We start from the raw sequence: 27,356 nt of genomic DNA on the forward strand, positions 1-27,356 counted from the left end.
CTTATCACTCTAGAATATAGATTTGAAAATACTTAAAATCAATAAGACAACCACCTCACAGAGATATAGGGTTAACATTGATTTTGACAAAACTAAGTTGTACATTTCAGTTATAAACATGACTATAAACATGCTCCTATAATAACAAAACCCCTTTGCTTAAAGATTAGGCAAAAAAAATAATAATAATAATAATAATAATAATAATAATAATAATAATAATAATAATAATAATAATAATCCTTAAGTGTGCCACGCTACAATCAAAATCAACAATGCATAAAAAATTAAAAGTATGAAATTTGGTAGCTTATCTCATGCTAAACAAAACATTAATAACACTTATATCGAGGCAGACATTAGAATCAATACATTATGCTTTCTAAAACAAAACCTAAGCTATAGTGATTATGCCAAAACAACCCCTCTTCTTTTTTTTATATAACCATCAATAGAGCCGATGAGGTGAACATGCACATAGATTTAACACACGAGTCTCTCAACACGGGATTCCAAGTAAGGATGGTCAATAAACATGAAATTACCACCATAGGAACATCGGAAATTTGCAAGCAAAGAGGCTTATAACACAAAGCATGGAATAACAAGGATCTACACAAATGCAAGTCTTTTTCTAAAGAAAAATAGGAAAATTATTATCAAGATCTAAGAGAATAGAGACGATTCTACACTCGGCAAAAGATCCGATGAAGGGTATGCTTATCTCACAACCTAAGTGACACAAAACCCTTGACGAAGAGACCTATCCCTATCCTCGCCGCGGCACCACACACCAAAACAAAAGAAAGGAGGAGAGAGAAAAAAAATCTCTCCCTTCTTAATCCAAACGAAGATCTATAACGGAAGAAACGAAGGCGACTGCTAAAGTTTTGAAAAACCTAAATAAAATATAAAGACAAATAAATAAAATTCCGTAAATGCTATCCATGCACAATTAAATAAAATAAATAAAAACACATGGGCCCACACCAACCATCAATAATCTCAATAATATAATACAAAGTTCCATATCTAAATATACAAAAATACCCAATTTCTCATTTAATTAAAAAAATCATATGTATATATGATGTATAATAAAACATCATTCACTGGCAGTAAAAATATTACTGGTTATTAATTAAGAAGTTTTTTTTTGAAAACTTTTTTTTTCCTGCCCAAACATTTCAAAATGCCTAAAATATGGTATAATATTATATAAAATTTATTTCTTTTAATCAAATATTATTTAAATAATGAGATATATTCTCATTATATATAACAAATCTATAAAAGCACCCATTTTGGACCATCTATTTTTTCTTGGAAGCTTACTTCAAAATTCCTAAGCCATCTATTCTTCATGGAAAACATACTTTTAACTCAAATTTAATGTCTTAAGAATCCACCTCCTACTTCATAATACATATATTTAAAATAGTATTACAAATTTTAGTTACATATATTTTAAAGTTATCGGATAAATAATTTTATAAAAACTAATTTACATCTATAATTTTGAAGACTGCTTTAGTTATGCTTCCTTCTTTTTCTGATTAATTGTCTCACATGTTCTAACTAAAAAAAAATGCTAGTATTTAGGTTAAAAATAAGATAAATTTGTTCTTATAACCAAAGCAAATAACAACTAAGAAAATACTTGTCTATAAAAAATCATATTCTGTTATATGGCCACAAGAACTACTCCTATTTTTTGGCATGTATAACTTCTACTCTCTCTCTCTCTCTCTCTCTCTCTCTCTCTCTCTCTCTCTCTACATGTTTAGTGTTTATTTATTTAATGTTTTACAATCAGACAGGATAATTCAATTCAAACCTTCCATTTTTATTCCATTTTTTACTTAGGAGGAGGCTGAAATATGAAAAATAGTGACATTTTTTATTTTAATAGTATATATATATATAATTAGATTATATTGTTTAGCACATACACACATATATATATATATATATGTGTGTCTTTGTTTCCTATAAATCATGCCAAATAATTCATTCTAAATGCAGACCCACCATTTGCAGGATAAGGTCATCCAAAATCCAAAACCGTTCTTGTCATATTGACTAATTAAAGGAGGTTGCTTAGGGTCAAAAAGGCATTATAAGTTTAGGCAGGGAATGTCCTAGATTTCTTCATTAAAAAAAATTAAAACTTGCTTATGGCTTAATAGAATGTTTCACAATTTCTGAAAAATAATCTCTTCTTTCTTGTTTTACTCTCTTCCTCAGAATAATTACAAAAATACAGATCAGAGTTTTAGTTCATTAATTGCTAGAAACTTCAAAACATGAGAATATTTTCTCAGAAAAGCTTCTAAATACCCAAAAAAAAAAAAATTAAGAAATAAACAATTTTGTTGAATTAAGATTTAGAATTAACATTGTATGGACTGAACTAGAATGCAGAGAAATGTAACATTCACAATTCTCTAATATTTGTTTTTAAGTTTCAACAGACACAGAGATAGATAGCCTCATCAACAAGGCACAATAAGACGGCAAGCATTTTTCCTTAATAACTGATTTCGCATAAGGATACAATTATTCCGTGAGGATGTCGAAAAACCTCGGCAATGTCTGTTACACTGTACACATATAATGCCTTCAGAACAGAGTACAAGTATCTAGCTAACATGCCACTACTAAGTTACAGAATCACACTGCAAGTAGGTAATCATCACGTACAACATTCAGTTTTTATCGGTACTCCTACTTGAAGAGGATGATACCATGGGAAGAACACTAGGTTTTCTGTCTCTTGTTCGAGTCTAATGAATAATAACTCGAATAATAACAATGTCAGCCTTGCTAAAATTCGGGAAAGGAAAGGTTCTTCTGCATACACTTGATAGGCAGAATGGTGTGATCTTAGAAGGTGGCTAGTGGAGAACCCGCATTTGTTAAGTAGGCGCCAAGATCGACGTTTTGACTATCATACATACTTAAGAAGGGATGTTTCTGGACCGAAAAGAAGAATTATAAGAATTAGAGGAAGGCAAACAAGAGAGTTCTTGCCATTTGTAAACAAGCAGAGAGTTAAGTCAGAAGAACGGTTGTTTTTGAGTCGACTTACCAAGAGTGCACCTGCAGATTGCCTATCATTTGGATTTTTTTGCAAACTGATATCAAACATAGGGGAAAAAATTATAATTTATTAGAATTGATGAGATCAGAGAAATACGAAGCGGAGATATATACGTGTAAGATATGTGAAGAAGCATGTGTTCATAGAAGAGGCAGGGATTATTACCATGCAGATACAAATGAGCAGAATTCCTGAGAGAACCGGTCAGGAGGTGGACAAGGAGAAGGTTGCTCAACAACAGCTTGTAGAAGTTCAAAGAAGTTATCAGCAGGGGGGTAAGGAAATTGGCCAGTTGCGCACTCCAGCATTACTAAGCCCAAGCTCCAAATATCACTGATATAGCCATGATTGCCACCACTTATTCGTTCTGGCTGTCAGCAAAAAGGTTTCTTAAATAAATTTAACGTTTAAAAGAGATTTAATGTGTATTTGAAGTAGAAGCAATATAGAAATTTCATCTGGAATCATGAAAAAGAAATGAAATGCATTCAAGATTTCATTACTCACAGACATATAGTTGTATGTGCCAATAAAAGTATCTCTCTGACCAGAAGATTTTGTAAGTATAACACTAACACCGAAATCTGATATCTTGACTTCCCCTCTATGATTAATAAGTATATTTGATGGTTTTAAATCCCGGTGAATAATGTGTTTTTCATGATGAAGGTAAATTAAACCCTGAAGCACCTGCAAAAACCGAGAGGAATATAAAGTGAACAAGAAGATATTGGCCAAGGATAAACTAATGACTAGTTCGGAAGTCCCACAACCAAGAGGCAGTATCCTTTCTGGCATTCGCTCTAACCTGTTTACAGATTGCAGCTAGATGTGGCTCTGGAATTGTTCTGACTTTCTTCAGTAAATCCGCAAGGGAGCCACCATCCATGTATTCTAAGACAATAGATATAGCACCATTGTCATAAAAGCATTGGTAACACACGACAAGAAATGGGCACTGGGAACACTGGTTTATCTTCAATTCCCGAGCAATCTGTCTTCGCACACTTTCAAGGACATTCACTTGTATAACCTGTTCATACAATACCATGAGAAAGACTCCTAAAAAAGTGGTCTTTATAACTTCCTAAAGGGCGTCCTTCTGGAAACAAGAAAGGAAAACATGAAAACAGGAGAGAAAAGCAAATGGGGAGAAAGAGGCACAGGAAGCAAGTAAGCAATGATGTCAATATGCAGCACAATTGTTCATCAGTTCAAGGATATTGAGCTAGTGTTATTAGCTAAGCTGGTCACAAGTAACCTTATTCCCCTAGGATCAGTCCATTTTTAGCTCACTTAGCATCATAAATTTTCTGAGTTTTGTGGCAAAGCATCTTCTATTGGAGAATTATATGTTAATCATTCTAGAGACATTTTTGCCCTCCGCCTCCATAGTATTAAAAGAACAACTGTCACATGATTTGCTTTGAGATTCATAAATGAATGCAGAATTTCCATTCTTCTAATTGCAGGTTTGTTTGGATTATATCTAACAATATCAAACTTACAATAGCCCTTTAGCTAAATGTTGGCATACATTTGACTTGAAAACACAGACAAGGCAAAGAAAAAGGTAAAAGGTACAAGGAACTGTAAATAGACATCGAATGGATGACACGATTGCAAAGCCATACTCAAAAAGCTACATAGAGGTGAAGAAAAAAACTTTGATAATCTTCATGCATATATATATATATATATCTTTTAGTTAGTTTGACCACATGAAACAGCTGCACCTCCTTCCTTGCATTGTTAAAGTGTGATCGGATTAAGGGAAAGTTGAGGAAAGAAACAGCAACAATCTAAAATGGTCGGTTTTTTCCTTGCGAATCTTACTTAATCCATTCTCTTTTAAATACAAAAGCATACCTAATGAAGTAAAAGATCAAGAAAATAGATAGGGAAAAAAAACTAATTTACCTTGAGAGCAAAAAATTGGCCAGTCCATTTATGGCGAACCAGTTGGACAATCCCACCACTACCCTTGCCGATGACTTTCACTGCATCAATATCAGCCAAGTTCAACTGATTATCTGAGGGCTTTATTACAGGTGGCTGCAAAGTAGACGACGAACAACCAAAAAGAACCATTTCAATACAAGATAATATAAACAGTCCAATCCAATGATTAATATACATCATAATCAGAAAACTACCATGGATAGCCCACCCTAAGACATCAAAGCAGCCTCCTTTACCCTTCAAATCACAACAGTTCATACCAATAAGGGAAAAAAATGTATTTCAATTGGAGATCATAAACATTCATATCCTAAATTTACAATTAGCCATAAATCAGAGAAAAGAATTAAAGTTTTCATAAACCCTAATTCATACAAAACCAAAGCAGCATCTTTCACACATCCAATTCAAAAACTTAATAGTTCATAATAGACATGCCAAATAGATAATAATAACTAATAAAAATAAAAATCACATCATCTGATTGAAAGTCACCACAAGCAGAGAACAAAAAAATAAAATAAAAGATCAAACTTTTCATCAACAATCATCTCAAGAAAATTAAAGATAACCCCTTTTACACTTCCATAACCCTAAAAATGAAAAATAAAAATAAAGAAGAGTGAATGCAAATCTCACCGCTCCTTCTTCGCTTTGCTGAACAATCCGAACCCCATCCTTGTTGACAAGAAGATCACCAGCTCGAAAAGTCCCACTCTGAGTCCTACCCAAAGTTCTCCAAACTCATCAATAAAACCAGATCAAAACCAGAAACAAAAATAAGGATTTGGACAACAGAACAGTACAAGAATTTGCCAAGAGAGTCTTCATGGGAAGGGAGTGCGAGCTGGAGCCTAGAATCAGGCTTCATGCCGAGCTCCTACTGATGATTCGATCAGAGTTTGGAGCTGCTGCGATGAAGATGATGAGAATTTAGAGGACTTTTATTGTGAGCGTGGGCAGCGAGGACCAGAGAAAACAGTCAAAACACACAAAGAAAGATGAGTTCTTTCAGTCTCCGCGTGAGAATTAGATAAAATTTTAGGGATCAAATAACAAATATGTACATTATAATATGTCTATATTATATACATAGAAATAAATATGATCCTTATCACTGTGACTGTGAAAATCATGTTTTTTTTTTGCCTGTATAAAAAACCCTGAAGTTTTACCTAATTATTATGTGTGTGGATATAAAACCCTAATGCTATTTATACTTTATTTTTTAATATATAGAACCCACATGCTCCATTAAAATATATTAAAATTTAATAATAATAATAATAAAATCTTATTTAAATTTTTAATTATTTTTAATAATTTTGACTTTCATTTAGATATAATAAATAAAACTAGTTTAAATTTTTATGAACAGATATAATATATATACATATATGTGAGAAATATTAATTTAATGAGTACTAGAAATTTTTAAAAATATATTTGCATAGATTTTGTTTTATCATTTAACATGTACTAATATATTTTAATAATTGTGTGAAGTAAAAAAAGGTGTATATATATAAATCAAATTTTAATGTATACACGTGAAATTTAGTTTTATTAAGGAGTATACTGTATACACATAATTAGGTAAATTTTTTAGAGAATATAAATTTATATAATATTTTTTAAAAATTATTATTTATTTATTTATCAGTAAGCACTTCGGAAACATTCCTAAAATCTTTTTTTTTTTATATCATAGACAAATCACCATTTCTACTAATACTATTTAGTATGTACATATCAACCATACATAAAGATCGATCTAGAAGTTAAATGCTTTAACTACTCAATTATTATGATAGTCAACTAAAAATTTTATAGCTGAAATTTTAATTTTAATTTATGAGTTGGGAGAAAAATTAAATAACTAACTACATTATCAAACGTTGGTTTTGACTTTGATTTTGATCCATAAAAACATATAGACAAGTATATAATTTTTGTGGTATGAATTTTAAGCAGGCACAGTGGAATCAATTTTTTTATATATTTATAATAAGAATAAGATTCCAAAATAGAAAAAACTTTTCAAAGGATTTTGGGGGGCATGAAGATATTGGAAAGATTTGCGAGGGGGAAACAGTAAAAAAAGTTGATTATTTAAGTGGTTGACAGACATGGAAACTAAAGTGGAGCATTTTTCCAAGCACGTTCTCAGCATTGGAAACGCGTTGACGTTGGCGATGACCGCCAACGGAAACATCATCATCATTATTATTAATTAATAATTTAATAATTTAGAGTTATATAAAGAAGCAGCTATACAAGTTCCATATATATATAAAATTATTTCCATGAGAAATTAAATTAATTTGAGAATATATAAAAACCCAGAAATCAAGGTTGATTAATCATTATTAACAAATGATGACGATAAAACGGACATAAATGTCTAAGCTTATAATGATTGACAAGTAAAGTATTATACAATCATTAATTAATAGGCATGGACACTCATCACTAAGACTATTTTAAGTAATATATATATATATATAAATTTTAATTCTAAACTATTTATTTTAGTCAATGTTAATTAAATAAAATGTTTGGTCCAAGAAATCAAAGGATTAGTCACAAAAGCTTGTTTAGTTGAAAAATGAAATAGTTCCAACTTTTTTCCTAAAACAAACACAATTTCAAAGCCCCAAACCCATTTATTCAACCTATTCCAACTCTAACTCAACAAATTACAGGAGAATTTAAGAGAATGGATAAAAGTCTATTAAAACTTGGACATCAGTGTCAAACGCATCAAAAATCAAAAGTAAGTTTTTCAAAATATAAAAGTTGACTAGTCACAAAGTATTTTTTTTAAAAAAAAAAAAATTATAAGAAACAACAGTAAAAATTAACCCATTCATAAAAGGCAATCAATCAAACAAACTAAAAGCTTAGCTGGAAATAATGCATTTATAATCAGCCAGTAAAGCAAGACAAGAGACTGCAACAAGAGAAGGAATGTTCAACCCTACCTACCTGGGCAGTCAGGATAGAGTTCACTTATCCAAGTACTCTCAAGTTCAAAGATTAATATTACCATAGCACATGTACACTGGGCTTCTACAAGAAAACAATAATAATAATAATAATAATAATAATAATAATAATAATAATAATAATAATAATAATAATAGAAAAAAAAAACCCTTCATACACTTCTCTATACACCTTTGGACACTGGTTTTGAGATTATGAAATGCTAGCCTGGTAGTTGCTTATCTGAATCACACTGTTGGGGATGGACCTGAGGAAAAACAAGCAGGTCACTCCCACAAACAGCCACATTCTCTGGGCAAGTGTGTTTCCGACAAGCGGGATGAGTACAGATGAGGGGGTGAGTTTTAGAGAGACATTGGATCAGAAGATGAACTCCTGTGGCCATCTGTTTCCTCCTTTATTGATTTATTTCCAGAGCTTGCAGCACAATGACCTCCTGAAAATAAAAGAGATGGGATTAGGATCATGAGAATTGTGGGGATTGTTTGTAAGTTTGGATTAGATGGTTACCCATAAAGGTATCTGCGGAGGCCGGATTTGGTAAACCACTTCTCTTCATCTCTGGAGAAAAAGATGATTGAAAACTGAGAATTCATCTTCAAAATGGATACAAAACAGGAATCTTCTTCACAATGTTAAATGAATCAGATATGATGAGATGGTGGCAGACCTTTGATGGCTTCAAAGTTTTTGTATGTGTACCCAACAAAGCTTAAATCTGTAGGAGTTAACAATGTCTGCTCCAAAGATTACCAAATTGACAAATTAGCAAATGATTTAGTAAGACTTTATGTTTGACAGTGTATAATGAATGTCAGAATAACAGGTTAAAAGATAAAGGAAATTAAAATGACTCGAGTTCTTCAATAAAATCAACATAGCAGTTTCATTGTGATTTTACAATGAACAAGGTGGATTGCTCGGAAAGGTCTAAGTTGACCAAAAAAAAAAGCTAATATAACTATTAAACTGCATCGATGGCTTTGGATCATGTAACTTGGACATTTTATTTTACAAAAATAATCAGAATAATGGCAAGATTATTGTTATATGGTTCTTGGGACAAGTAAAGAAGAGCTGAGAGAGGAACCTAACGTCCAACTAAATTCTTATGAAGTCCAACTTTTTAGAGGACTAGAGATAACAGTGTTCAGCAAACATTAGAACATTTATCAGTGGGTTACTTTTTATGTTCAGTTCTTTCAACTGCATCAGGGACAAACTTCTACATCACATAAAAGACAAGAAAAGATACCATGAAGAGTTCGACTAAATGTTTTACAATCTTAATAATTATCAACTCCTTGAAAGTTCTACAGATATGAAAGCTTTCAATTGTGTAAAAAGAATGTAGAAATCAAGTCATGCAATTATCAGCAATCATTCGCAGATTTGAGCAGAATGAAAGATCCAAATTAAGAAGTTGAATTGCTGAAACAAGCTTCATCAATTGACTAATATCATTATAAGGAAGTTTAGGTTACACACCTTTCTTAAAGGTCCAGAACCAGATCTTGTGGGAGGGGGTTCCAACTGGAATTTGACAGAAAAGAAAAATAAAGAAGAAACAGAATATCATGAGAACAGTTTAATATTTAGACTGTGAATGTAAAACATTGTTAACAAAACCGCAGGAAATTTTCCCAAAAAGGTGAAAACCTAAATGGCAAGCACACTTTACACATTTTTTTTTAGCTCTTGAATGCAAGAATAAGAGTATATCTGTGTGTCAATTATATCCCCTTTCCTTGGAAGGATTGATTTTAAGCTAACTTAAGGAATATACTTTTTTCTAAAACCACACAATTCTGAGCCTATAAGCTCTGGAAAGCGTGTTAAACAAATGAAAACCTTGTGCAGCATTCTTGAGGATGCATTATTAATCTCAGAAATTAACTGGGGATCAACATAGAATCATACTTCATCAAACTTCAGAAAGTTCTTCGTATCTAGTTCACCATTGACATCAGGCTTAAAAGCAGCCTCCATTTCATAGAGTTTATCCCATACAATGTCCTTAAACCAAGGATGAGCCTGATAGAAGAAACAAAATATTGTTGGTCTGCTTTAGGCACCAATAAAATGAATAAGACATATAACAAAACATACTTTTATTTGGTATGCCCCTCCACTGCCAAGCCTGTGCTCAACGTCACAAAGTAGTCTGCAAATAAGATCCTTTGCTTCAAGTGTCAATCTAGCCTCTTCAGGAAACTTTAAATGTTTTCCTCCAATGGACAATCTGACAAACATATGATAAGATCAAGTCCAATCAAATTTTAAAAAAAAAAATCATCGTTTTCCAAGATAGAAAACATAATGATAAGCATATAATGCTTAGGTCACTAATGCCATCCTCCTACACAACTATGATAGTGTTCAAAAATAGAAAAGTAGTAAATGATCAACAAAATAGATTTGAAGTAGTTGCAAACAGCTCCCTCAGTAGATAATAAATGGTTGAACTGAATATATAAACATGCAACATGACAACTTGTACGTTAATAAAGAACTCATGATCATTTGAAATGTGGGTCAAAAGAGATGGCTAGAAGATCATAAAACGAAACAATCGGAGGTATAGAAAAAGGATTTCAAAAAGGTTTGTGTCTACATGTATTACTTAATTAAGTGGAATAATTAGCAAATACAGTCTACAAATGTCAACCAAAGAACTATGAATGATATCATGTATATGTTTGCATTTGTCAATTTGCTGCATAACATCTATTGCACTACCATTTTCCTCACGAAAATTTAGAAAGATAAGGAACAAAAAAATTAAGAAATAAACCAAAGTCACAAAATAAGTAAAAGAAATCAAGAAGTTTCATTGACATAAGGAAAAACAAAGCCAAAGTATTTAAGAAACTAACCTTTCTACATGTGGTTACAGGGTCATCAGAATAAAAAGGAGGGTAACCAACAAGCATCTCATACATTATTGCACCCTAATGACCACCTGTAAGTTAACAGAATAAGAATGGAAAACCAATGTGCCAAGAAGAGATGCAAAATAACTCTAGCGCAAAATGGTATAGAGTCTGCCTAAAATAAAGGTGGTGTGCCTTTGAGAGTTTATACAAAGCTTATGCTAAGATCAAAGTCTAATCATCTAAAAGCTGGCCAGAATCAAGCAATAATATAAGTAGTTCATTTCATATGCACATCAAACATAAAAAAGCAATCAAACTCCATGTACACTCCAAGAATTAAAACAATAGACTTCACTTAAATGGTGTTTACGCTCCTTTCCATAATATTTTCCTTTTCATTCTTGAATGAAGCAAAAGATGAATACAGTAGCTGCACTAAAACATACAGCTAAACATATTATTTACACTAGTTCAGCAAGAAATCTAATGTAATTTATCAAATGAGAAATGAAAAAGAAACAGAACTGGTGCAACACAAATGTCAGCACATGAAGACTCAATTTAAAAAGTGAAATCAAAGACAACATACAATTCTAAAACTGAAAAGTGATTTGAAGCTAATTTCGAAGAACAAGCCAACATTGACTATTAATTTAATTAAGTGAATATCTAAGTCCAAATTTGTCAACAAATATGAGGTAGGTTAAAAATTGATAATATAAGCATTGAGAACTAGCAGTTCACTGAAAGCCAAGATATTATATGGTTGCTTTTCAAATTCAAAACAAAAAGAAACTTCAATCCCAGCTCTTCCAGTAAATAGTGAAGATTAAAATATAACAGAAATGGAGGAAAGTTCAGTAAAATATTAAAATGATGCTTTTAAATGACAGATGTCACCAAAGAAAAAAACTTAAAAGCAAATGCAGACAGATTAAAAAATGTAGTGGCACCAAATATAAATCTTATGCCAGAATTTGGTGCTTACAACCAATAACAAAACAAGGATTTTCAATGGATTCATTAGTTAGTTGATCAGGAGAAATTAACAGAAGCAAATAAAATGTAGATTTTTGAGGAAGCAAAAGTCAATCCAGATTATATATGGCCAAAATATGAAGTGTACAGGTCAGCTATCTCCAATTTGATTTGGAAAATTATACACTCGCAGTCCTTAGGTGGCCTGGACCCATGTTCATATGGAATTCATACCCAACTGTCTACCAAACAGATATCTAATGATATCAAACATAACAAAAGTAGTGTAATTGCAGAATAAGAACAACGAAAGAGAAAATACGATATTATAAATATTACCACATCCATATGGTATTGATAAATGAAAAGAATAAACAATAGTAGATGGTTTAATAGAAAATTGATCTTTCATAATTTGGGAGGCACACTAGAGACAAGTAATCCACTAAACAACGAATCATTTCTTTATGATTTATTTTCTTCTGTTCTTTTTTAAGAAAAAGAGTAAAGCCTTAACGCTCCATTGTTCAATTCAACTTCCTAAAATTAACAAAGACAAAATTTGCATACCAGTCACATTCCATGCCATATCCTTTCTTCACTAATACTTCAGGGGCAATGTAATCTGGTGTACCAACTGTTGAAAATGCCTGAAATGTAACAACTGACATCTAGTTAATTCTATTATAGTTAAAGGCCTACAAATGTACAGATGATGAATGACAGGATGGAAAATATTTAGCAATAAAATACCCAACCACCAAGACAAAAGGTGAAGGCAGTTCAAGAGTTTACCAGTTTCCTCCTGTTCATTTGCCAATGCTGAAGTTGTTCATCGGCACTTCTCCACCTGCTCTCATTCGTATCAGCAAAGCCTCCATCAACATCCATTGACTCCCTTAGGTTTTCATCACTCATGGGTTCGTTCTCATTCAAAGTTGAAAGAGTTGTACAGTCAACAGGTTTGCACAGCCCAAAATCTGACAGCTTCATGTGACCATTTTTATCCAATAGAAGATTGTCAGGTTTGATATCTCTGCATATGAAGAGTCAATAGTTGAAAAGCAAATGAATCACCATCTATTTATCATATCTAGATAGCAACATTCATCTTAGAGGAGCAACAGTTACTCAATGAAACAGATATTTACCTGTGAATGTAATTATGTTTATGAATGGATTCGATAGCCAAAACACTCTCAGCAATATAAAATTTAGCTACACTTTCTGTCAATGTGTCTTCCCTTATTAAAAGAGTCATCATGTCACCACCAGGAAGATACTCCATTATCAGGTATAAGTGTTCAGTATCTTGAAATGAATAGTAGAGCTTCACAATGCAATGGCTAGCAACTTCAGCAAGCAAGTTTCTTTCAGCTATTACATGATCAACCTACAACCCCAAAACAGAGTTTAACATGAAACGAAACAAAAAAATATGATAGCAGTCACACAGGAAAAGGATAGAAGAGAGAATATAACACTCAATACACACCTTAAAAACTTCATTAAAGTCAGATGAGCTTTCAAATTCATATTGAATAAGACTTTGGATGAAAAAGAAATACTCAATTTTGAGAAATTTAATTTTAACATAATCTCCCATCCATAACTTTGTTTCACTATCGAAGCTTCTTGATTTATTTATTTGTGGTATAGCCACTGCAATACGGTGCACCAACATGCCAATGGATTTTATTAGAATCATTATTTGATAAGAGTTCATTGGCTTTTCTCTTTCAGTATCTAAATTTACTAAAAGTCATGAATAAGGGCAATTCAACAGCAATCAAATGCAAGCGAAAAAGGTTGAAAGATCTTGAAGACCTGTATATGGAATCAATCCAAAAACTTGCAGCACTGCATCTCAAATAATCAACATGAAATAGAAATCTTGTGCCTCACCTGACCCCTGCTGAGCATCTCAGACTTTTTGAGTTTTTTCATTGCATAAATATTTCCAGAAGACTTCTCCCGACAAAGCCTGACCTGAAGCATATTAAATGACAAATGCATGAGAATTATAAATTCAAACTTGCACACTTAAAGGAGAAACAACTTCAAAACTTGAAAGATACTAAAACAGCTCAAGTTTGCGGCTACAGGTGAAGAGCATCATAAACATCATGCTAACTCTCCCTTGAGCAGTTGCAATCCAAGCCTCAATGTGCTCACAAGTAATTTAGAAAGGTGCACATCATGACATGGAAGATAATATCTTGTTCCAAAAGCTATATAGACTAACGATTTATTTATTGACCATCCATACTCTGTCCTTGGGTTATCTATTAACTATCTGTATTCTTATATCGATAACAGAATGCTACACAAACCAGTAAGAGTCTGAACTATCTAATAATAAAAAGGAAAAAAACCCGCAAAATGCCAAACCATACAAATGGATCATGTAACCACAAACCTCTCCAAAAGCTCCTCTCCCAATAATTGTTAGGAGCTCAAAGTCATCCACGCAGATCTTGTGCCTTTTTAGTCGCATATACTCTGTCTCTTTTCTTTCCAGATCCTTGATCAAGTTAATTTGTTCTTCCTGGGGAACCCGAGAAGAAGCTAATTTCCTCTCTAGAATCCATCGCCTAAATCCAGTATGAACTTTGTCAAATAAAATTTCAAGAGCCATCATCCATAATGTAATTTAAAAAAAAAATCTATTGTGACCATGCAATAAATAGCAAATCAAGATAGAGTGAGCAGAATGTACCTCGATACATAAATACAAACTACTTTAAAAACCACTCCTTAAATAATGTGGCTTTGGATCATAAAAGAAGAGCACATGTTCATAGTAAACATGATCACTTTAGAGAAAGAAGTTGAATTGTTGTTGTTTTCCAATTTAGCTCCCTTAGGGATACTTCCAAAGATTGATCAGTTCAATTTCCATATAAGTATAGATTTACAAGTGTCATGAGTAAGCATATTTTTCTCGTATTACACAGATACACTCTTAGCATATGTACTTTAGCTCAGATAGACTACAAAAAGCCAATGAAGAAAATGTCACTGATACTTTTTGGAAGTCTATACCTGACAGTGGTGGGGATTTGTCGTAATGTATATTTCCAGAAAGAAACAAATTTTTAAATTTGGTACGAATTTGCTCCCGCAAACTTCTTCATGAATATGGCCAATTGATTTAAAAACTCAATAATCAGCCTTACTACCTACAACATCTTGGCACAAAAGAAACCCCTGCCAACACTCTTCTTTTTTTTTCTTGATTTCTTTTTCTTTTGTGTGTGTGTGTGTGTGTGTGTGTGTGTGTATTTTCTCTCAAACCAAAGCCATCATCAACTAATCATAGCCGAATTAATGGACCATTTTTTAGCAAACCCAACAAATGATATCTGTTATCATTTTCCGCATATTATTGGAGTGGTTCCCACCCCTACAATTAGGGACTTCTTCATTGCCAACACTTTCCACCAATACTGTCCCTTTTACACCATAATATTTTTCACTCTTCTTGTACATATAAATAAAGAGGCAAAGCAGAGACTTATGGACACCCTAAATTACAGATGAGGCAAAAATGGTTACATCAAAAAAGTTGAACCATAAAGGGGCATGTGGCCAATCAGGCCTCCCTAGTCCCTCGACAACAAGTGTATCCCACAACAAAAAATAAGCCTTCCCACCAAAGACCTAAAATAGTCAAGACCCCAAATCTAACACAAACATATCAACTAAGAGGGAAGAACCTACTCCATGTTCATGATTAAGAAGAGTAATAACTGTAAGTCCACAACAAAAGTTATACTGTATCAAAAAAAGTCCATATCTAAAAAATTTGTTTGTTTCTCAGCTTCTCATGAATTAATTGACAAACAAAAAAATGCAATCCCAATGGCACTAATTTCAGCTCACCTGGCAAAACAAAGCAATCTCTAGAATCACACTAATCCCTACAACTAACATGCAGAATTCACCAAAAAAAATATAGCTCAAAAATGGCAAATCTACTCCTTTTAATGCAGAAAAACATAACTAATAACATAATACCGCACAAAAATAGGTTTGGTGTCAAATAATAATACCAATCCATGTCTGGCGTTGTCCCATACTTCTTTTATCAATAAATGCAATAAAAATATCACCAAATCAAGCTCAACAAGCAAAACAAGGCAAATCCAAGACTCTACCAATCTCACACACCAATTCATTCAGCTCACCCAAAACCTAAACAGCAAAATCCAAACAAAGCACAATAATGGCATGCCACAAACACAGAAACAAACCACATTCCAAGCAAGATTCCAAACCACACCAACCACACTAAACACCCCCACCAGAACCCAATTTCTCCTCCTCCAGACCAAAAATCTCACATCACCACCACCAAGAGAGATCTATAAACCACCAAGAGATCAAGATTCAAAATGATCGCAAGATCGGGAAACAGAGAAGAGATCGGGGTTCTTAACCTCTCCTTTCGCTCCTGGATGTTCTTCATATGAGAACGGTAGTGATTCTCGATGAATTTCTTCGCAGCAGCGACTCGCTCCATGGTGAGACTCGACCCCTGCGGCTCCTCCACCTCCTCCTCCTCCTCCTCCTTTCTCTTCTCCATCTCCATCTCCATCTCCATCTCCATCTCTCTCTCTCTCTCTCTCTCTCTATAAACGTTTTTTTATATATAATAATTATATAATTATGATAAAAAAAAAATTTAAGGATTTTTCTTTATTCGACGAATGTCCAGATGCGCAAAAGACGAAGTCCAGTTCATCGCCACGATGTGATGAACGAACATGATGGAGGAACGCCAACCGTCTGATCACCATCGGACGGCTGAGAACATGCATGGTTATCTAATGGATAACTACTACTTGTTTTTGTTTTTGCTAATGCTTTTGCTTTTGTACCCCTGTCAAATGGCTTAATTATATAACATTCCTAATGAGTTATTATTGTACTAAATTTATATGCATTATTTATTAAATAAAATTATTAATACGGATAAATTAAATATAGTTTATGTAATCAATGATAACCCGAATTATAAATAAAATTATTTGAAAAATAATAATATATTATATCTATATTTATTTTTTAACTGGGGTTTGTGTGAAAGAAAGGCATATTAATGGATTATATATTTTAGCAGACACGAGACGGTGTGACACGCTGTTCGAGGTCAGTGAAGCCAGAACAGCACGCGCATTGGCTGGCAAAACAAGCCTCAGGCATCAACGATGCCGTGCAGTAAATTGAAACGCATGCATGCCCTCTATATATATATATATATATTTTTTTTAACGCCCTCCTTTCGTTTTTTTAGTTGTGACATTTTCTTTTTGCAGCATTAAATAATTTTTTTTAAATTTATCTTTTAATTTAATATATTTATATAATTTTTAATAAAATAAAATTAATTAAATATTAAATTATATTCTCTACTAATGGGGTTTTAAATAGAGTAATTTTAAAAAATAATGAATTTTTTTTATAAAATAGATAATTAACTAATTTTAACCAACTTTTCTTAATCGGTGTAAATTAGTTAAATATGATAACTAAAAAAGAACAAAGGGAGTATAATGAATAAACTACAAACATTTTTATTTAAAAGATTTTTAAAAGATTATAAAAAAGACAAATACAAAAATACATCATTTATGATGATTTACTGACTTCTTGTCAATCTAAACAGATGAAACCACTGTTATTCCCATAAAAAAATCAAAACTGTAAATAGCACTAATGAATAATATTTGACTTCAAATGTATGATGTATAAACAATATATAAACAGTACTATAGTAAAAAGAATTCAAACTCTTGCCCTTCTTCTTTTGTAGTCTTATGTCATACCATGTTATCTAATAATTGATTGCATGCTTTTTGTTTCAGTTTTTATATGGATAATGTTATTTATATTTTTGCAATAAATAATAAAGTTAATGTTTACACGGAATATTAAGAAAATTAAATATTGTATCTTATAAAAGGCAAGAAATTCTACTGAAAAAGTGAGAAGCTGATGAAGATCATTGATTACTAAGTCACACTTCATTAAAATTTGTACTGGATTTATACATGAGCACAAATGTCAGACAAATATTCACAAGATCATTGAGTAGACCATAATGATAGCTATATATGTAGAATTACAATAAGATATGAAACTTTGGGTTGGTGATCAATCAACCTGTGTAAATTCAAGTGCATTTGCATCAGGATCCCGTGTAAAGATTGCCGGCCTCCCGGATCGACTAAGAGTGTAGGAGATTCCTGCAAACATTTGAGGGTGAGGATCATAATCTCACAACATTCATTATGAATTTATGAGCATGATTTTGTTTTTCTGTATGAAGAAAAAATGTAATAGGTTTATGCTGATATCATGTAATTGGACTGAAAGTCTGAATGTTCATCACACAATTGACTTCAACCATGTCACAATCACAACTACTTCCAACAAGACTTTATAAAGCTTTTACTTAACTGGTTCTCTCAAGAACAGATCAAGGTAAAAGAAAAGGAGATGATGCAATGATAGGTGGGCAGTGAATTAAGCAAAGATAAAACTAGAGATGTTAGAAGCCACACATGAGACCACTGCTCAAGGAGATCTAGATTTTACATTGATGTGAGATTAGTGGGAAGTATAAATTAAGATTTGAGAGATTGACAAAGGGCAAAAATTTGTTATGAGGATCTAGCAAAAGAGAAGAAGCAGCTTTTAGCAACTTCAATTAAAAAAATATGGATCGTCTATAGGACTGTTCAATCTTCTATCAGGAGCTTCCGAGTTTTTGTTTTTCTCCCCATCATCCCCCTTTGCTATATGACAAGTGGGGAAAGACCACCTGCTACCTCCCCCTGGCTTTCCCCCCTTGCATTGTCACGTCCTGGGAGGAGTCCAGAAGCTGCCAAAACTATCCTAAGCAAATCCTAGGTTATTGTTGTTGCTAACTCAACTGATTCACAGCCGGAAACATCTCCCGCATGTTTAGGGAGAGATCTTAGAGAAGCTAAAGGCTTCAGTGACTGATTTCATAAGGGTTGACCAGGACTTCTGACTGAGAGCATACAAATGATTATAAAATGCTGTACGAAAAATTTCTTAGAAAAGCTCTTCCCCTTGAACATGTCAAGCTCACCCTAGCAGACATGCAGAAGGGCTAGGAATCATTTGACATTGCAGCCTACCCAAAGGTTATTATTTCATAAGGTGTGAAAACCAAAAAATGATGCAGAACCTTCTCTTTGAGAGTCCCTAGTTTATCAATGGGTTGGTACTGAAATTGTCTCCCTAGCAAGAAAACTTTAAACCGGCTTTCACCAAGCTTACCACAGCTGCTTTGTGGCCCCAACTGCATCACCTCTCAGTAGAGGTGTACGATGGGGATATACTAGAAGCTGTAACATCTAACTTTAGAAATTTGTCAAAATTGATAGACACACTGCTTTGTTAACTCATGCAACAAGAGTGTGTGGAAGTTGACCTCTCCCAGCCATTGAAAGGCGGGCTGTGGGTGGAGGATGATGAGCATCAGGTGTTTGTAGTGGTTCTCTACATGAAACTACCCACCTTTTGTTTCAGTTGCAGTTTGGTTAGACATGGGACCAGAAGTTGCAGTCAACGATAACGCCGTAATATAATAGACAAATAGTTACATGTGTCAATAGTTTATAGACCCATGCCAGTATCAATTATAAAGCTGCCATATAAACCTAAATCCTTCTTCATAGAGGGTTTCAGCACACTTGAAGTTATACATGTTCTTACGAATCTCACCAGTCTAAATAACTAGTGTTGACTATCCTACATATTTATGAAAGAACACATGTATTGCAATGAAAACATGCATCAACAAATTTCTAAATAGAAACTTACCAGCTTCATCAAATCTGGCCTTCAGCTTGGATACATCTTTTATTGCAATGCAAGCATGGCGGTCCCGACCACCGTGCTCCGGGCGCCCAGTCAATGGATCAGGATTTGGAAGCTCCATCAAATGAATCATTTCAGTACCCACCCATAGCCAGGCACCTCTGTATGGAAGTTTATCATGTGGACGTGCCTCATTTATTTGAAGACCTGATTTTCTATAGATATTAACCAACAGCTTTATTATGAAAAGGAAAAATTAAATTAGAATTACTTCTTCAGAATGAAAGATTGCATACCTAGAACTTTCTGGTAGAAGTCAAGTGATTTTTCCAGGTTCTCACACAGCAAACCAACATGATGAATGCTTACAACTCCATAATCTAAAAAGAAGCCCAAGAAAACAACATAAGGAACAAATTCTTAAGTAAAAGCAAAATAGTGCTATCAAACAGCACGATGATATTACAAAAGAAACAAAGCACAACAAAACATGATTTTTATGATTGCCTTCCCATGTCTCAAGGCCATATGAATACATATATTTATCTAAGAATATATTTTTTTGGTGGTTAACTTGTATCTCTTCATTCAAACAGTAGAAAGTAAATGTGAAGATAACAAATAAAAAGAACAATTACCATCATACTACATAGCATCAAAACAAAATGATCTAGTTCTTTCCATGATTGCTTACAATCTCTAAGCATAATCTAATCTTTAGACTCTTCAAAGGTCTCAAACTAGCAATCCAAGCAGCTCCAATGTCTATCTAAACAAGAATGAAGATAAAAATAAGAAATGGATCTTACAAATGAGAGAAATTCCTTCAAAGCATTCCCTTTCATATGCTTCTCAATCAAATTTCTCCAAATAACCAAACACACACCAAAAAAAAAGAAAAAATAAAGAAACTTTCTTCCAAATTATTCTTCTTTTCAACTACTTACCCTAAATCCAAACGAAAACAAAATTCAAAATTCAAAACAGCAGCAGAAACACAATAAAAAGAAGGAAGAGATACCAACCATTGGGCTCGGAGATCTTATCATCTTCTTTCACGAGAAAGTCGACATCAGGTGAAGCCTTGACCATCATCTCTGTCAGACGAGCACTCCGATCCTTTCTCTGTTTGGAAAACGAATTGTTAGACGTGATTGGGAGATGGATTGGGGGTTTACAAGTGAGATTTCTCGCAGATGAATTGGGGAGGACTGCGAGCGAGGATATAGAGAAGGAGGAGAGGCACCGGGTCGCCATGTCTGGAGCTCGAAGCACCGAAACCATTCCTTCGCCTCTGTTGAAAAACAAAGGGGAGGTACCATTAACGGTTCAGATTGAATCTGATTCCATATCCATTGCTTTAAACGGCTCAGATCTACTGATGCGTGCTGATTTATCTGGAAATAATAAAATAGAGCTGGAGTTTCGAATTATATAAAAGATATCTTATTATGAAAATTTATTTTATTTATTTATTTATTTATTTTAATAAAAATAGATTAACCAAAATACCACAATAAATATTATTGATATTTCATTCCTTCCAAATCTAAATTTTTTTGTTTTCAATAATGGAATAAACCACTCAAATTCATTCTCATATTATATGAGATTATAATAATTTATTTGGAGTAATAATAATAATAATCGATTACAACTCAAATTTTTCATCCCCAGTTGAAAGTGTGCAGATTAAATAATTAATTCCCAATTTATGTGTATGTTTATTGCTTAAAAAAAATTTAATATATAATAAATATAGTTTCATATATATATATATATATATAAAAAGAAAAATATATAATTAAATAATGATGATATAATATATATATATATATAGCTATATATTGTGATAAAGGAGCTAACGCTAGACTTAAATATCCATCAAAAGCAGCCTTTTTCCTTCAATTAATTTCAAAAATTATCATTTCCACTAAAATTAATATAAAAAAATATTAATATAATAAAATTAATATTCATTTACTAGTACTAGTATACAACTACATCACGGCTCAGGTCTTGTTCTCGGCTGCTTCTTTTAAGTCGCTATCACTAGTCAACGTTGACTTTTTAGTTGACCGTAATGAACTTCAAATTCATCCCCCGCCGGACTCGGGTGCTTCAACGTGCTAAATGTCCATCTCCGGCGAGGAAGCGACGGTGGCCGTGGCCGTCGGCTGCGGTGGTCGGAGCCGCCGTGCTGTTCGCTGGGCTGCTGAGAATCTCGGCCCCTTTGCCCACCGCCTTCTCCTCCTCCATGTCATACCCTCCATCTCATTCATCCCTTCCCCTTGTAAGCTCCTCAAACCCTAATCACTCTTCCGGTTCTTGTTCTTCAAGTTCAATCTTGGAGAAATTGAGTTTTTGTTTGTGTGATTTGTGCAGCGGGGGAACCGATTCCAATCGAGAATTTGGAGAGAGAAGTGGTGGAAATCTATGTCCAGGATCAGAAGTTGAAAGCGCAAGAGGTTTTCTTTCAATTCAGGAGTCTTTGTGGGAAGAGAAAGGTTAGATTTTTATTCTAATTGATGCACACTTTGAAAAGTTTCCTTTTTCTTGAATTATTGCATGAATTTGAACTCATGATGTTGAAGATGTTGTTTAGTTGGAGACTTTGGTGTTGGAAGGAGAGAGCATTGAAGCTGCAATTGTTAGATATGTGATTGAATCTGGGATAAAGAATTTGGTTCTGGGATGTTCATCATTTAAATGGATCAGGAGGTATTGTATTTTTTCCCCCTTTTGCCATTCAGATTTGGTTTTACATGATGAAATTCAAGTCTTATAAAGTTGGAAATTTTTTAAGATTTAATGCTTGATATAGTGAAATAAATTTAAACAGTTGAAAATTTAATGCTTACTTGGTGTTCTATTTGAGAAGCTAAAGAACAGCTTTCTAACCATCAAAGCTCTTCCAACCTTAAATGGGTTTTTGGCTGACAAGTTAAATGAGAGCTTTAGGTTTGTTTTTATTGCTGAAAATTGCTTTAAATTTGAAGCTAAAAATTTAAGCTTTGAATGGAAGCTGTTTCATAAAATCTGAATTTCAAATTATCATCTCTAAATTAACCTTTTTTTGTTATATTATTTCCCTTAAATGTGCTCAAGCCCCTCTAAAATAAAGTCATACTATGTTCCAAATCCTAAAATTATATGTTTAAAAGTTCTATTTAGTAAAAGCTCTACTTAAAGGTTCTATCAGAAAAGACACGGTGAACACATCCTTAGCTTAGGAGGATGGTGATTGTTCTTGAATCTTTGCAATTCAAGAGTGAGGTAATGCCTCGTATTAGAGAAAAAATGGTAAGGATGATTAGTTTGCTGCTTCCACTTCTAGCTTGTTCTTAGAGTTAAGATACACAGACAAAGCGAGATGGCTGTTTAGTTTTGTTAGATCAACAATGAGTAGTGAATCAATACTTGGCAATTCAAGTTTCAAGGTTTGAATTGGGTTTGAATTGTTTGTATATGTTGATTCCGGAGAACTCATGTGTTACTTCATGAAACTGCTTTATGGTTTAGTTTTTGAGGATCAAATGACTTAGTATTTAAATTCTTCCTACCATAATCACATTTATATTTGTGAATCATTTCTGAGTGGACAGCTTTTTCCCCATAATTTAATTGTATTAGGATTTTAAGGAGACCAGACATAGCGACCACCGTCATGGAATCAGCCCCAAACTTTTGCAACATTTTTGCTGTGTCACGACTCAGGCTCAAGATGAAATTTTCTCATCAATTATTCGAGGATGGTAAGTCAAAATGTTTGTTGCCTGTGATTGAGCATATCATGTATATTTTATGTCTTACTGTTTTTTTCCTGACAATAAGTTTTTCTGTTCAGAGCTAAATTCTACAACAGAAATAAGGACTGTTAATCTAAAAACTTTCACTAGAAGGAAAGAAGGGCGAATCCTTGGTAAACAAGTACCTGCAAGCAGTTTTCAAGATAGTGAAAGATCACTAAAGCCCAGAAAGTCTGATGTTAGTACATACTCCCATACTTCTTCTGGTGTTGGTGGATATTCAGAAACTGCATCAGTGTGTGGAGGTTATGATAAAGAAATATTGACCCTTGATGTTAAAACAGGGAAGAGATATGAACCTACGGGTTCTTTGAAAGACACCCCGTTTGTTCTTCTGCACACTATTAAAGAGGTGAAGGAAATTGACTTTTGCTTAAAAAATTTTTAAACTATACTAGCCCTCATGTTTACTGAGGTCGCTTGAATGCTATAGACTTGCACGTACACTTATTGCTTGCAAAATATCTGTGCAGGGTGAGGCTTCCGCAGAGGTTGTAAGACTGAGGCTGGAGTTGCAGAAAACTCTTGCAATGTATAACCGAACCTGTGAAGACCTGGTCCTTGCCAAGAATAAGGTGAGCATTGGATTGCTTTAACACATGGGAAGAAAGATATAACTTTGTCATCAGTTGTGTAGGAAAAAATTTTATTTGTGCTTTGCTAAGTTTTTATGTTGAAGTCTATACATAATCGCATGCCGTAATTTATCTGAAAGTAACTTATGGCTTGGCTTCCATTTTCCCCTATCTAGCCTCCTTATAAAATAATAAGTATTTTCAAGACTTTTTCCATTAAGTTTCATTTATCATCCTTTTTCCTGTAACTTGCTCTTAAGTCTGCCATCGTAATTGGTGATATCTTTTCCATATAATAAATTTGCAGATCAACTTGATATTCTCATTTTAATCTTTCATTTTATATTATAACAACTTAGATCATTAAGTTTCTTGAAATATTTTATTGTGTCCAATTCCTACTTCCATGGGTTTGCTGCATACAGACAACAGTTTCTCTTCATATAATCTCTTTGATCTATCTGTATCTCTTCTTTATAGCTCACGTTTGTGATTAATATTGACTTATGTTTCAGGTCAGGTTACTTTTGGCAGAATGCTCAGAAGAGTCAAAGAAGGTTAAAGATGCGCTGGAGAGGGAAGAAGCTTTGAAACGAAGTGCTAAAGAAGAACAGGCCAGGCATTTGGAAGCACTTAAGGTAGTTCAGGAAAATGGAGAATTTCTTGCTAAAGAGGAATTGGATAGGTATAAAGCAGAAATTGCTGCCAGCGAAATGTCCTTGGGGAAATCAAAAATAGCAAATGCTCTCTTCTCAAATGATAGAAGATGCCGGATATACTCAAGTCATGAAATAGAGGTTGCAACCGGAAACTTCTCTGATGCAAAGAAGATAGGAGAGGGAGGTTTTGGGGATGTCTACAAATGCAACCTTGATCACATAGCAGTAGCTGTCAAGGTTCTTCGGCATGGTACACCTGATAAGATTGAGGAATTTATCAGAGAGGTAGGTTTCTACAGTTCTCTCCTGTAATTAAGAATAATAACTCATTTAACCTCTTGATATTTGTCTCTGCATATTTTGAATAATTATTATAACATTATTGTGGCCTGCAAGAAATAAAATTGTGAGTTGATTGTTTTAATGCATGTTTTATTATAGATTGAAGTTCTGAGCCAGCTACATCATCCCAACATGGTTTTACTGCTTGGGTTCTGCCCTGAAAAGGGATGCCTTGTTTATGAGTACATGGAAAATGGAAGCTTAGAGGATCATCTTTTCTGCAACAAGGGCAAGCTGTCACTCCCGTGGTACATCCGCTTCAAAATCATCTTTGAAGTTGCATGTGGTCTTGCTTTTTTGCATGCAACCAAGCCAGAGCCTATCGTTCACCGTGATCTTAAGCCAGGAAACATCTTATTAGATAGGAACTTTGCAGCCAAGATTGGAGATGTTGGACTGGCCAAAATCATGTCAGAAGTCGTGCCTGATGGTTTTACTGAATATAGAGAAACTGTTATTGCTGGCACATTCCCTTACATAGATCCCGAGTATCATCGAACTGGCACACTCCGGCCCAAGTCTGATCTCTACGCCTTTGGAATTATTGCCCTTCAATTGCTTACCGCCAAGCAACCAAATGGGCTCGTACGGCAGGTTGAAAAAGCAATAAATGGGGGCAGTCTTGCAAATATACTTGACAAATCAATATCTGACTGGCCTCTTGTAGAAGCCGAGAGACTAGCAAAGCTTGCACTGAAATGTTCTGGATTACGATGCAGGGATAGACCAGATCTGGAAACAGAAGTTATGCCGCAACTTGAAGAACTTGTCAATATGGCAAATGTTTGTTTCAAGCTGCGCAAGTTCAGTGTTTTTGCGCCGACCCATTTCATCTGTCCAATTCTTCAGGTAAAAGTTTTGCTCCAAGCTGCTCCGGCATTCTGCTTCATTTTCCTGTTATTATCATAGTAAAAGATTGTAATTTACTGCTCATCTACAGGAAATAATGGAGAATCCCTACATTACTGCTGATGGATTCACTTATGAGCATAGAGCAATCAAAGCATGGCTTGAGAAACATAATATATCACCTGTCACCAAACTCGGCCTTTCGCATACAAACATAATCCCGAACCATACTGTGAGTTCGGCAATACAAGAATGGAGGTCAAGGGTGGCATCCTCAATCACTTAGATTGTAACAAAGAATTGATGATGTTTGATAAGCTTTATTTTCTGAATTATATTGTTGTAAGTAATGATGGTTTCTGTATCATATGGCAATTTCTATGGAAATAGAGTTAATTTCAGTAACAAACGATTTATAGGCTGTTGAAGCTGTAGTAGGTTCACAGCTCCTTGAGTTATTTATATGGTTTATTGGTTCGTGCAATGGGGAATTTTGTCTCAAATAATAATAATTATGTCTATAATATAGAACAAATGCTATATAAATAGAATTTATTTTAGGTAAATGTCACAATCCCGAACCCGGCTTACCAGACCCGGTGCCCCGACAAACGGCCGCACACCCACAAGGCCGAGACCCAATAGGCGTGCAAGGCCTCAGAATCTAATCACACAATGGGAAACACAAAGTTTAGAATTTCAACATCCAATAGAAGCTAGTGTCATATACATAAATCTCATACTCACACAACTAGACAGTTAACTCAAATTTAGAAACGGAAACATAATAACTCACTAGCCCACTTAGATGCCTGTTGCACTATTCACTTCGGATTGAAAAAAAAAATCAATAACAAGATTATGAGCTTGGGAGCCCAGTAACCACTAAAAATATCAGGGATCACAAAATGTTCAATAATTTTTAATAACATACAAAATGTAACATAACGAAACAAATATCAAAATGAACCCAAAAATCATAAATAAATCAAAATATATTTAATTTACCAAAATAACGAGCATATAAGTCCCCCAAACAACTAATGCCAAAACAAAACATCAGAACTCATTTATTTAAACTCGGTGACCCGAGTCGATTTCGAACTCATAGATTTATCCTCAGATGACCCGAGCCGTAATATCGGCAGATGTGCGAAACTATAATTTCTATCGATGCGTGTCGACACGTCGGTGTTTAACCCACGTATAATTTCTAAAGTTAGTTTTGGGACTACGAGTTTCTATAACAAAAATATGTCAAGTCAAAAATCATTGTCAACACAAAAATACTGAAATTTGGTGATCCCGTTTTCTAATGAAAACAATTCTAATTATTT

At 33.8% G+C, this 27,356-nt stretch overlaps 3 protein-coding genes and 1 pseudogene across 4 annotated transcripts; 1 reads left to right on the forward strand and 3 right to left on the reverse strand.

The window, feature by feature from the left end:
• Positions 1-2,485: 2,485 nt before the first annotated feature.
• LOC120261644 (mitogen-activated protein kinase kinase 2-like) lies at positions 2,486-6,076 on the reverse strand. Of its 2 annotated transcripts, none has more exons than XM_039269605.1 (8): positions 5,872-6,076; positions 5,705-5,789; positions 5,024-5,158; positions 3,912-4,136; positions 3,611-3,793; positions 3,269-3,474; positions 3,092-3,137; positions 2,486-2,976 (listed from the first exon to the last, which is right to left on the reverse strand). In XM_039269605.1, the coding sequence occupies exons 1-8, from the start codon at positions 5,934-5,936 to the stop codon at positions 2,887-2,889; spliced, it is 1,035 nt and encodes a 344-aa protein (XP_039125539.1). In that variant the 5' UTR covers positions 5,937-6,076; the 3' UTR covers positions 2,486-2,886. The 2 variants fall into 2 exon arrangements, with proteins under 2 accessions (XP_039125539.1, XP_039125540.1); XM_039269606.1 differs by lacking the exon at positions 5,872-6,076 and adding an exon at positions 5,260-5,302.
• Positions 6,077-8,181: 2,105 nt separating this feature from the next.
• On the reverse strand, positions 8,182-16,533 carry LOC120262013 (annotated as a pseudogene).
• A 1,405-nt stretch (positions 16,534-17,938) lies between these two features.
• Positions 17,939-21,121, reverse strand: LOC120262012. The gene is made up of 4 exons (XM_039270046.1): positions 20,811-21,121; positions 20,082-20,165; positions 19,789-19,992; positions 17,939-18,179 (listed from the first exon to the last, which is right to left on the reverse strand). The coding sequence occupies exons 1-4, from the start codon at positions 21,067-21,069 to the stop codon at positions 18,088-18,090; spliced, it is 639 nt and encodes a 212-aa protein (XP_039125980.1). The 5' UTR covers positions 21,070-21,121; the 3' UTR covers positions 17,939-18,087.
• Positions 21,122-21,889: 768 nt separating this feature from the next.
• LOC120262011 (U-box domain-containing protein 34) lies at positions 21,890-26,477 on the forward strand. The gene is made up of 9 exons (XM_039270045.1): positions 21,890-22,078; positions 22,171-22,292; positions 22,391-22,506; positions 23,419-23,540; positions 23,633-23,946; positions 24,068-24,169; positions 24,685-25,113; positions 25,270-26,019; positions 26,111-26,477. Exons 1-9 carry the CDS (start codon positions 21,919-21,921, stop codon positions 26,303-26,305), a joined length of 2,310 nt encoding a protein of 769 aa, XP_039125979.1. The 5' UTR covers positions 21,890-21,918; the 3' UTR covers positions 26,306-26,477.
• The last annotated feature ends 879 nt before the right edge of the window (positions 26,478-27,356 follow it).

Source organism: Dioscorea cayenensis, chromosome 5 (assembly GCF_009730915.1).
Source record: "Dioscorea cayenensis subsp. rotundata cultivar TDr96_F1 chromosome 5, TDr96_F1_v2_PseudoChromosome.rev07_lg8_w22 25.fasta, whole genome shotgun sequence".
NCBI lineage: Eukaryota > Viridiplantae > Streptophyta > Magnoliopsida > Dioscoreales > Dioscoreaceae > Dioscorea > Dioscorea cayenensis.